General features: G+C 38.3%; 1 protein-coding gene across 1 annotated transcript in view; it reads left to right on the forward strand.

Moving 5' to 3' along the window:
* HERC1 (HECT and RLD domain containing E3 ubiquitin protein ligase family member 1) overlaps window positions 1–12,740 on the forward strand; it is a 96,056-nt gene that overhangs the window by 26,142 nt on the left and 57,174 nt on the right. The window contains 11 exon segments of the mRNA XM_038147620.1: window positions 1,292–2,247; window positions 3,462–3,557; window positions 3,856–4,050; window positions 5,674–5,985; window positions 6,579–6,675; window positions 8,233–8,376; window positions 8,943–9,070; window positions 9,911–10,055; window positions 10,147–10,318; window positions 11,372–11,506; window positions 12,283–12,448. Coding sequence (XP_038003548.1) covers window positions 1,318–2,247; window positions 3,462–3,557; window positions 3,856–4,050; window positions 5,674–5,985; window positions 6,579–6,675; window positions 8,233–8,376; window positions 8,943–9,070; window positions 9,911–10,055; window positions 10,147–10,318; window positions 11,372–11,506; window positions 12,283–12,448 — 2,520 coding nt within the window. The 5' untranslated portion in view covers window positions 1,292–1,317.

Raw genomic sequence — 12,740 nt, forward strand, 5'->3', positions numbered from 1 at the left:
TTCTGTGGGACAGACCTGGGTAAGAGGCTGCTATAGTGCAACAGCAGCTACTTGGGTAAGGCTCATGTAAAGCCTTTTTGAAGGTTTTTAATCTGTTGTAGGGAAAATTTGGCTGAAATAAAAGTAGGTGCTTAATAGCACACAGTATGCTTTTTTGGCAGATGTATTGGCAGAATAACTGTAGTAGTTTATGTTTTTAATTTATGATTTTAGGTGTGAAATGTCAAGATAAAACGAAGACCAAATTGCGCTGCCTGTTACCCGTTGTCCCACAAGCATGACATGGCAGCAGCCCTGACTTTCACTGCATGGCAGAGACTCCCTCCACCCCAGGAGTTTAATTTGAAATTAGATCAAATAGGCCTCACACTACCAGAGGATACAAAACTCTCCTTCAGGGAATCGTAGTACTTTTGGGTGAAGTTGTAATGCGTTAGGACTTACAGGGTCAAAGAACAGACAGTAATCATTCAGAACCTGTGTAACCCAAGGTTAATGATTATAAAACAGGAGTTAAACACATCTGTTTTGTACAATAGGAGGTAAAGCATTACTTTAAAGAAAATTCTTTTAGAAGCAGCAGTTTGGAAACACTCACTTTGAGGAAGCCTCTTTGCATATTAAGCTATAAACCACCTTGGCAAAACTTAGAGTTGGCATCAAGAGTCCTCTTGAAGAACTGGAGTTCTGAATGCTACCGGCATTAAACTGGAGTGTGTCTTTAGGATCAGAATATTCTTTTAATTTGTTAATTTTTAGAATTTTCTCAGACATAGATGTAGAAGAACCCTGGACTCAGCTGTTGGTGATCAGTCTGTGTTCTTGTATGTGAGAAATTTTTCAAACTCAGTGTATGTTTTTAGGAATTATGATCCTTTATTCGGATAAAATAGCGAAATATCATACCATTACATGGATGATCCTGCAGACATAAATCATCATAGTGCTGAGATGTGCTTATCAGCCCTGCACCTTTGTGGTTCTTGACATCTAAATCTTAAATTGCCTTATCTGTTAAATGCTGTTCATGTCACTTAGCAGAATTAAATGTGCTTTATGTGAATTTTTGTGCATATGGATTTAGAAAATGCAGGCTGACTTACACTGAAATTCTTACATCATGTTAAGTAAGATGCACATGCATATAGGTCAAATGGTGAAACTGGTAATTCTTGGTGGTGAATCTTTCGCTGCTTACCTTCTGAAAGGATTATTTGGGTTTGTCCTGCTGTAAGTAATAAGATCTATAGATAATATTGCATGACCTATTGACAGTTTTTTTCATCTTCAGGACTAATGGCAAAGAAGTAAACCAGCATGGCAGCTATGGTCCCACCTGTGAAGCTGAAGTGGCTTGAACACCTGAACAGCTCATGGATCACAGAAGACAGTGAATCTATTGCAACAAGGGAGGGCGTTTCTGTCTTGTATGCTAAGTTAGTTAGCAATAAAGAAGTAGTGCCATTGCCCCAGCAGGTTCTGTGCCTCAAGGGACCTCAGTTACCAGATTTTGAGCGGGAATCTCTGTCTAGTGATGAACAGGACCACTACTTGGATGCCCTTCTTAGCAGCCAGCTGGCACTGGCGAAGATGGTGTGCTCAGACTCTCCGTTTGCTGGAGCTCTTCGAAAGCGTCTCCTTGTGCTACAGCGTGTCTTCTATGCACTTTCTAATAAATACCACGATAAGGGTAAGGTGAAACAGCAGCAGCATTCACCAGAAAGCAGTTCTGGATCCACAGATGTGCACTCTGTCAGTGAACGCCCGAGGTCAAGCACAGACGCGCTCATAGAAATGGGAGTTCGGACTGGATTGAGCTTGTTATTTGCACTGCTGAGACAAAGCTGGATGATGCCTGTGGCAGGACCTGGCCTCAGTCTCTGCAATGATGTTATCCACACTGCAATAGAAGTTGTGAGCTCTTTACCACCTTTATCTCTAGCAAATGAAAGCAAGATTCCACCGATGGGTTTGGACTGTTTGTCACAAGTAACAACTTTTCTTAAAGGAGTAACTATTCCAAACTCTGGGGCAGATACTCTAGGTCGTAGATTAGCTTCTGAGTTGCTTCTTGGTTTGGCTGCCCAACGAGGTGCCTTGAGATACCTTCTTGAATGGATAGAAATGGCTTTAGGTGCTTCAGCCGTAGTAAACACCATGGAGAAAACCAAGTTACTGCAAAGTCCAGAAGGGATGATCAGCTTTGATTGCTTTATGAGTATATTGACCCAGATGCGACGATCTCTGGTAGGTACAACCAGCTTTGAATTTTCTGCATTACAATGTAGTTGCATTCTTAACTGAGTCGTTTCTCCACTGCAAATGACAGTTTGCTGAATATGTTAGAAAGGGGGCTTTTTTTGTGGTTTTTTCCCCCCCATATTTTCTTACTCACCGTCTCTTTCTCTCCCTTCCTGCTCACCTGTTTCCTCATAGGTAAAGATGAAACAGCAAAACAGTCTCTGTGTTGTCATTTTGGTGTTATTCTCTAACTTCAGGGAAAGAATCGAGGACATGCTTGATCCACTTGGACTTGTACAATTAAGTTCATAGCAGAAAAAGTTAGAAAATTCAGAGTTCTGCAATACACCTTGTTTCCTATTAGTTACTTTTATTGTACATTCCTTCTCCCCCATTCACGTAGGCCTCTGCTTATTCATCTTCAGGATGTTCAGCAGTTTTGCTGATGCTCAGAAATTAATGTGATAGAAAATGAGCTAAATTGGAAGTGTGGCACATTGCTTTGTATACTGAGTGCTCACTGCTAGTGCTAGATGAATATTGCTTTTCAAGGTATGAAATTATTGCACAGTACACAGTCAGAAACTGTGGCAAGCTTCTGTCTCATGGTGCTCAGACTGAAACAGGAAATGACCTTTTCCCTCAAGTGGTCATACTTTTCTTTCAGGTTTGTACTGCTTGTTAATAAACATAAACTTTAAAATCTAAAAAAGATTCTAAAAAAGGTCTAAAAAATATTTTGAAGAATGGGGTCCATGAGAAGAGCATGGCAGTAGCAGTATCTGAATTGGTATAAATGTTGTGATGGGCAGCTTTTTTGCTGTTGGATTTGGGCTATATATACAATTAGAGACCAAAATCTGAAAGATATGTAAACATAAAATTATTTATGATTAGTAATTTAAAAATAATTATCACTTTACACACAAATAACATGTGTTTCATTATGAAACAGTATTGGGAGAAACTAACTCCAAACTCAGATACCTTCCCTAAACTGAATCAGTAAGAATGTTGGACTAGCACTTGTGACAGTTTTGTTTTCCTGAAGTGTATGCAGGTGTCACAGCTCAGGAGAGAGGTAGTGTACTTATGCTTTTATAGAAAGAGCCATTCGTTTTTGCTTAGCGATAAGAACGAATCCCTAATTATTTTGTTCAGGTGGACTGTTGCTGTATTAGAAGGGTATTTCTCCTAATAACAACATTTAAACATTGCAGGGATCATCTGCTGATCGAAGTCAATGGAGAGAGCCAACCAGAACATCAGATGGCTTATGTTCTCTGTATGAGGCAGCTCTGTGTTTATTTGAAGAGGTATGTCTTGAAAAAAACTTTTAAGTTCCTGTAGTTTACTTCCTCCTCACACGTGTGATTGGTGTGCACATGTGGGTGTAGTTATTCTGGGGTCAAAGAGTGCAAAAAAGGTTGAAAAACGAAGATGTAGTGAGACAAAGTCGTTAGGCTAATTAGTCAGCAAGCTAATGATACGGTTGTGGTGATTTGTATTTTAGACAGTTACCGTGTTGAGGGGCAGTTAAAGCTGCGTTAAACACTGTGACTGTATAGGAAGAAATATAAAATGCTACTGTGTAATAAATCTCTGTTTGAACAGGTTTGTCGAATGGCCTCAGACTATTCAAGGACATGTGCCAGCCCTGACAGCATTCAAACGGGCGATGCTCCCATTGTGTCAGAGACCTGTGAGGTGTACGTGTGGGGCAGTAACAGCAGTCACCAGCTGGTAGAAGGAACTCAAGAGAAAATACTCCAACCCAAGCTTGCTCCAAGCTTTTCTGATGCGCAGACGGTGAGTGACAACTGTTAGTGGTACATTATGTAACATTCAGCAGCTTCATAGTCACAGGATGAAACTGAAAAATAGTACTTCATTTCTGAGTGTCAAGTTGTAATGAAGCAAATTGTAATGAATGATGTTCAGGACTGACCACACAAGATCTCACTGCTTTTATTGATGCTTGGGAAAAACATTCTGTTTTGGTTTTAGTGACAGGCACAGATAAATATCCATGTAACAAGAATGACTGAATTACCTGGCTTGCTCTGTGGAGACAAGTGTAGCTGCCTGTAGTTTTTTTTTGGTGGGGTTGTTTTGGTTTTGATTTGTTTGTTTTTTGGTGGATTTTTTTTTTTTTATTTTTGTTTTGTTTGTTTTTTTTAGTTGTTGGTTAAAAGGTGTCTTAACCACTCCATGCTCTTTTCCACTGGTGGTTTTCACACCAGAGATTGCCGAGTTTAAAGCTCCAAACTGGATTAGCTGCTGACACAGCAACCTTAATTAGCTTTCTGAAAATCAGTCTGCATGCTCTTTCTGCTCTCAGTCACAGATTCTGCAGTTGCAGCTGAGCTCTTCTATTGATGCATGACCCAGAATATAATAGTTTGCTTTTCTGGTACTATATTGGCTTTGCAGTGTTGACTTAAGTAAAAGCACTTTCTGGTCACTAGACAATTTAGGTGCATTTTCTGGAATTGTTTCTATGGACGTCACTGATGTATTTTATATTTCAATGGGTTGCAGGACTGGACATCATAAAGCAAGTTTATGCATTCAGAAAACTTTCAAAACATTTGAAAGACTAATACACAAGAACAGAATGCATGATCTGAATGAGTGTATTACTCTTTAAACAGTACTGTATACAACAAATTGATGTGATTTTTCCACCTAGCCTTCCACTTGATGATTGTGGTAGGATTATCTGTATGAAGACATTCATTCCCATTAAACAGGGCTGTGGCCCACTGTTTGGGGCTGGTTTTTGGTGTGCCTTTATGCATCAGATGGAACCTGCTCTGCACTTCTGAGGTGTTAAGATTCCTATAGGGAATGATTTCTGTGTTAGTCTGTTTGCTGTTGGGTCATTCCTCAGCTGAGCACTGACTTCCCAATAGGGGCAAGTTCTTATTTTCTTAAAAACCTTTGATCTTATTTCTTTGATGTTCACGTGATTGAAGTTTATAGTCTCAAGTGAGTGGATTTTTAGCATTTGGTTTATTTTTGGGATGTTACCGCTTGGTACTGGTTAAAATTAAGCAAAACCTACAGTGTTTTATCAAGCTGTTACTTTGTCTTTTTTGCTTTTAAAGCATTAATATTTCCATCCATGAATTTTGGAGATCTGAATGCAGCACAAGTTCTACAGTCTAAAGAGAACATACAAGTAAATAAAATAATCACTGTTTATATGCTTTAGTCTATTATGAAAATAGATTTAATTGTAACATATTTTCCAATATTGCTTGCTGAAATCAAAATTATTTTAACATTGTGTCATATTTAGTTTTTACATCATTTTATATGAAGAAACCTGAAATTCTGTTGAAAAATACAGACTTCTAGGCCTATATGTAAATTCTGGATTTGTCTAATCTCTGTATTTCTCTGTTACATCCTTTTTTCTCTTTGTAGATTGAAGCTGGACAATATTGTACATTTGTCATTTCTACGGATGGTTCTGTTAGAGCCTGTGGAAAAGGCAGCTATGGGAGACTGGGACTGGGAGACTCCAACAATCAATCCACATTGAAAAAATTGACTTTTGAGCCTCACAGGTCTATTAAAAAGGTGTCATCCTCAAAAGGATCTGATGGTCACACTTTAGCATTTACAACAGAAGGGGAAGTCTTCAGCTGGGGTGATGGTGACTACGGAAAACTGGGACATGGAAATAGTTCTACTCAGAAATATCCCAAACTTATTCAGGGTCCTCTGCAAGGGAAGGTATGTTTTGTGTAGCGGAGCACGTGTTTTTGTTGTGTTCAGCTGGGATGTTGTGTAAAGTTTGAAATAGATAAAATACTAAGAAAAAGTTCTGTGTTCTTTCTAGACTTCTGTTTGAGGCTGGATCTGCTTGCAACAAAACACTAGAGCTTATGGTGGCTTGTAGGCCTGTGATTTGGGCAGTGGCATTGTCAGGAAAGCTTCTCATAGCCTTGAGTCAAACTTTTTCAGGGGCTTTCGCTGAATTGCAGTTTCAATTTTGCTAGCTCCAACATCAAGGCTTTCACGTATAGCTTGTTTAGTGTCTTAAACATCCACTGGTGCTGCTTTTTTCTCCTCTAAGACTAGGATATCATGATGCTAAATCTGCTTGATAAGTAAATCATCAGTAGTTTTACATATAAACTTTTAATGTACTTATTTCCCCTTATCAAATAAACAGAAAAGATTGCAAAGGTGGTGTGTGTACTTGATCCATGTGAATGAACAAGTTAGTTTATGTAGACTCCTTCTGAAACTTGGCTCTCCTAAGCTTTCAAACTTCCCACTTGGTTTGTGTAAAATCGTCGTCTTTCTTTATGCGTGTAACGTAGGTGGTCGTGTGTGTATCGGCGGGCTACAGACACAGTGCTGCTGTCACAGAAGATGGAGAGCTGTACACCTGGGGAGAAGGAGACTTCGGAAGATTAGGTAATTTGAAAATTTCATGAGATGCTTTTGTAAAAATTCCTGTGTCTAGTAATGATTTTATACATCTGTTTGCCTTGTCCTCTAATTACCCACTCTGCATACACATACACATGTACTCAGGTGTGTGCGTACAGCTGACAAGTGCTGAGGCTCTGAAAAAGTTTTTAATTCAGTTAATTTTACAAAGATTATTTCTAAAAGATTTTTCGTTTCGAGGCAAATTGCTTTTATTCTTTCCTAAGACTATATTGTTGCTAATGTCACTGGAATGTAAAAACAGTAGACATTTAAAATAAACTGAAATTCTAGATAAGCCTCATCTAGTGTGATGGTAGAATGATTCTTTGAAATCTGGCTAATAATATCAAGGGTCTGATTCTAATAAGGATACTTGATGCTAAGTTTGCCAGAATGGTTAGTGTTCTTTTACCTTAATACATCTAAAAAGTTAAATTTAACTGAAACAAGAAACCCTGTATTACTATTTCCTTCAAGTTCACTTGTATACTTCGTCATCTTTGCTGTAGAGCTGCTATGCCTGGTGTAAAACTGCCCTTCTTGAGCGGGTTCAGTTGAACCAACAGGTTTTGCATAGAAAATTTTTTCAAGTTGGGCTTTAGTTCCCTTCTGTTTTCTTTAAATGTCACAATCATCAAGTATAGAGGGGTGAAAGCAAGCAAGAGGCAGGGGTGGAAGATGAGGAGAGTGTTCGACAGTCACAGCTTTCAGGGGAATCCGTAGAAGTTCTGAGTGTATCCCTGTTGTTAAGAAAAGAGCTCTGTTTAAAGTTTAACTGTCATTTTGGTGGGAGTTGTGGAAACGGTCTCCTTGAATTTTAGATTATTGTGGAGTTTTGACATCCTTTGGGGGTCTTGGAGTGTACAGTGGTGAGTTCTAGAATGTAGCTGAATGTAACATTCCATTGCGTTATAGGACACTCTTAATATTTAATCAGTTATGGATACCAGTGATACCAATTTTCCTCTGTTCTCCATTTTTCTTCCGTGTCCACAGACTTTCTGGAGTTTAGTAGAAATAAAACTTTTTATGAAGTAGGTGTTAGCAGTAATGTACTTGGTTTCTGCAGAAAGGACCTGTTAGAAATGTGTCTTCCTAAAGGCAGCTGAGGGGCTGATCTGTTCAGTCTGAGCAGTGTGGATGGGGGGGACAGAGGGCCTTTATCAGAGCTTCCTTGTGCTGTGCAGGATACCTGCTGCCCAGTGATGGGACGTCTGGCTACCTAATCAGCTGGTATTGAAGGCCGTTGTACTAGCAATTATTTTTATTTCTTTTCAGCTAGGTAGAAAATAATAATAAATTTTAACGGCAATGAGATATGAACAGGTGTTCTGGAGTATGTCCTAAAGATTTCATGTTTAACTTTATGACAGATGTCTTCCAAACCTTACTATGAATCTTTCCAAAAAGTTGGCAGAAATCATCCTTTGTGATGACTGCAATACACGTCGAATTTGCAAAATCTTATGATTGCAAAACAGATATAGGACTTTAATCATCACAAAAACACAATGCTTCTTTTCTTTCTTTTTTCCTTAGGTCATGGTGACAGCAACAGCCGCAACATTCCAACTTTAGTAAAAGATATTAGCAACGTAGGAGAGGTTTCCTGTGGCAGTTCACACACGATAGCTCTGTCCAAAGATGGGAGAACAGTGTGGTCATTTGGAGGAGGAGACAATGGTGGGTAAAACAAATGTTTTTGGTAGTAATTCTTGTACTATTCCATCTGCCTCCTAGTGTCAGTACTCCTTGCAGTTTGGTTCTGGTTTTTATTTGTCATTTGGTAGTTGTTCAAGGAAGGGATTCTTAAAAAAATCTAAATACAGTATCTGAAGTTCACCTGGAAGATTATAGGGTTAAAAAAAAAAGATTTTCAGCAGGGGAGGAGTTTCACAGCACAGAAAAGTCAGTGAATAGATGAACAGTTCTGGAAAAAATGCTGTGTTGATGACTTTCAAATAAGCTCACTCACAATATGACAGTAGCTAATTATGTCCTACAAACTTGCATATAAATTGCCTGGGATTTATGTTTCAATTTTAAAATAGACTATAACAAATATGTATTTCTTCAGTCTGTAATTACTGTAATTGAAAGAGAATAGGTTTTATAGAAATTGTAATATGTTTTAATTTTAAAAATCCACTCTGACATTTTTGGAAATCCAAAAAAATCTCTTTTGGGGTACTTTTAATTGTTGTCTATCCATTGAAAATACCTTCCAGTTGTGTTTCCTCCCTTTGCAGGCAAACTTGGTCATGGTGATACAAATAGAGTATATAAACCTAAAGTTATAGAAGCCTTGCAGGGAATGTTTATTCGAAAAGTTTGCGCTGGAAGTCAGTCTTCGCTTGCCTTGACATCAACAGGCCAGGTAGGCAAAACAAGTTTCACTCAAATTACGGGATTGGTGAAGAGGGTCTGGCTTCACATGATCTCAGCATTTATTATTTTAACTGTTGAAAAAATGTTCAACTAGGACTTAAGTAGAAGTGAAGTTCTTGATTAGAGATTGAAGTACCTAATGCGCAAGAGTATTTCAGAATGTGCTGAGAGTCATGTAAGACACACTTTTCAAGATTCTTGCTGAGTCATAGAAAACGTAGTATTTTTTAGGTTAATAAATGTAACTGGTGTAAAATCAAATTGGATTCAAGAAACAAGCAACGAGATGCTTGTCATTTTTAATACAGTAACCAACTCAGGTGATTAAGAGATTTAATAGTTTTTTTAAATATATATGTATATTAGAATATAGGTATTAACTGCCAGTTTTATTTCTAATCTGAAAAATCTCAGAAGAGCTTGGAGCTACATGTTGAGGTGGTAAACAAGGGCCCTTCCTGGCACGATGGGTACGTGTAATCCAATAAGCATTTCCACACGTGTAACCCGGCTCTGTGGCCCTCCCCACCTTCAGCTCTGTGGCTCAGAGGTGCTGGGTTTTCTGAGTGGGGGTTAGGAATGTTGACATTCACTATAGCAGTTCGTTTTCCTGCAGCAGCCTCCCTGGTGCTGTGCTCTGTGGCACCTCAGTGGTTGGGGGAAGGAGTGCACACTGTATGAGAAGTGTGTTCAGTCAGGAAAGTCCTGTGCACGTTGTGCTGAAAGTGTAATTGCAGTCCTTGTACAGGTGGTTTGCTGGATGTTGTTTGCTGTGCTCAGCAGTAGCACAGGTGTGACCTGCAGCTGTTCTGTGGTTGCTTTGCTCCAGGTTTACGCGTGGGGCTGCGGGGCCTGCCTTGGCTGTGGCTCTTCAGAGGCGACTGCTCTCAGACCCAAGCTCATTGAAGAGCTGGCGGCTACCAGAATAGTTGACATTTCCATTGGTGACAGTCACTGTTTGGCACTTTCTCACGGTAAAGAGAATAAGCTGTAAAAATACATAATCCTCCTCTAGGTCAGAAACATTTGTATTTCAGCTTTTTTCTACTTCATTTATGTTTATAGATAATGAAGTTTATGCTTGGGGTAACAATTCAATGGGACAGTGTGGACAGGGAAACTCTACTGGCCCCATTACTAAACCAAAGAAAGTAAGTGGTTTAGATGGAGTTGCAATTCAACAGATTTCAGCAGGAACATCCCATAGCCTTGCCTGGACAGCTCTTCCAAGGGACAGGTAACTATGACATTTGGTACAGGGATCATTTTATTCTTTTATGCAAGTCCTCTTTGGGATACATTTAACTAATTCCTAAAAGTGTTCCCACATCATCTCTGTCAAGCATTCTGGTTGTAATGTTTTGGTCTGGAAAGTCTTCTTCCTCTTGTCTTTGCTCCCTCCTCTCCACTAATTGTTGCATGTTACAAGTGAAAATATATCAGCACCAAAGATTTGGATATTTCTTCTTTATGTATGAATGTTTCTTACATGTAGTTAGACAAAACCTACCTCTGTTACTAGATATTGACAAGGGAGTCAGTGGGAGGTGAGACAACTCAGTATTCTTTATTTTTTGCTTCTAAGGGATTTTTTATTGCTTGGGAAGTTTCTTTTAGTGTAGTTAGTAGTACACTAATCAGGAGACTTTGGGAAAGGGGAAGTTTAGACAAATTATAGAGATGCAGTTAAAGATCTTAAAGAATTTCTGTATGGTTACATGTTAAACTCAAAATAGGTACCTAAATAAATAGTTTGGTTATTAATAGACAATAACTCAAATAATATTTTCACACCAAAGATGTTAGAGAGTGATTGAAGTGAAACAGTAAACATTTATGTATGGACTAACACAAAGGAACAGAAAAGCTTAATATTTGGAAGATAATTCAAGAAGAATTTCAAATGCCTTGTTCTCAAGGGAGCTGTCAAATAAGGAAATAGCGCTCTGTGCATTTTATCAAAGTCTCTCACCTGACATTTATGCTAAAACCAGCTTTGTGAGTACTGGTCAGCCTTTGCCTGAATCAGATCAAATGCATGTGGCTTTAGATTTATGGCATTGAGGTGTTTTTGTCCATACATGTGGAGTGTTTGGTTGTAAAGAGTTTTACAGAAAAGAGAGAATAAAATACCTTCATGGGTCAGGGAGTTGGTCTGCCATAGTTATATTAGTTTACTCTAAGAAAGAAACAGGTTTAGTTAAGTGTGTATTCAGCTTGTTTAAACTATTAATTTATTAAAGCAGTTAAAGATTTCCAGAAGGTAATTTTCCCTGATGTTTGATTCCAGGCAAGTTGTGGCATGGCACAGACCCTATTGTGTCGACCTTGAAGAAAGTACCTTTTCACATCTTCGTTCTTTTCTTGAGCACTACTGCGACAAAATTAACAGTGAAATTCCTCCTCTTCCTTTTCCTTCATCAAGGTATATACAGCATATGCATGTTACAGATTTTTATATTTGTGTTTTCTTTACAGCAGTGGTGCATGGCTTTGTCCTGGTTACTCTATTCTTTAACAAGCATAAATCTGGTTTACCTGCTCACTCAGGTGCCATTTGTGTAGAATTACTCTAGTGCATTTGTATAACAGAGGAGCTTTATAGTGTCTCAAATGTGGCAGGATCATTAGTCTGAAATTTGTTTTCATTATGCAGTGAATTAAATGCTTTACTTCAGATCTTTCCTTTAAAAGACATTTTTCTGTGTAGTTGAAATGCATTTACTGTTTCTGTGTTGTCAGTTCTTACTCCTGTAACCAGTGTTTCAGATTTTTTAAGAGGACTAGAAATGAATATCCTGACTTCTTGTTTTTAACCTGATTGTTGTACTTCTAAATCTTCTGAGAGAAGATTACATTTATTGCTTCTTAAAAGTTTTTTTCCCCTCTGTGTATCATATTATTGTTTATTTCTGTATTTTGGGATGTTTTGCCTCATAATTCACAGGACTACTAATCTAAAGTGAATGCCTCTTACAGCTATTGTCCACAAAAGCACTTCTCTATTCTAGTTTCAGTTTTTGTTCTTTCAAGGAGGTTGGCAGTAAGTTTCTCAGAGGAGTTTCTTTCAACTCCCAGTTGGAATTTACTTGCCTTTCTGGTATGAAAAATCAAAGGAGAGTTAAAAGCTTAGTGCACAAATAAGTGGAATGGAGTCATGCTAATGCAGGAGAGGTTAATAGATACATATTTCTTTTACAGGGAACATCACAATTTTCTTAAATTGTGTTTGAAGCTGCTTTCTAATCACCTTGCACTTGCACTGGCTGGAGGTGTAGCCACCAGCATTCTTGGCCGGCAGGCTGGTCCTCTTCGAAATCTCTTGTTCAGACTGATGGACTCTTCTGTCCCTGATGAAATTCAAGAAGTAAGTCATGCCTTGTTTTTTACATGTGAAAATTGTACTACTCTCTTCTCTTTTTTTCCTGTGTAGTTAGATATTTATTGGACTTTCTGAATGATTCCGACTTACCAGTTTTACTCGTTAAAGATAAAAAAATGTAGTCACCATCACTGTTTTATGATCTGAAGGCAGAGGAGAATGTTTGCATAAGAATTTCAAAAAGCTGCTCTATTTTGTAACTTTTAAATTATTCTTCTCTGTAATAATTGTTTTTGTTGTGGATTGAGTAACTGACTTGGTTGAGTAATTCTCCTAA

The sequence above is a fragment of the Motacilla alba genome, chromosome 10 (genome assembly GCF_015832195.1).
Source record: "Motacilla alba alba isolate MOTALB_02 chromosome 10, Motacilla_alba_V1.0_pri, whole genome shotgun sequence".
NCBI lineage: Eukaryota > Metazoa > Chordata > Aves > Passeriformes > Motacillidae > Motacilla > Motacilla alba.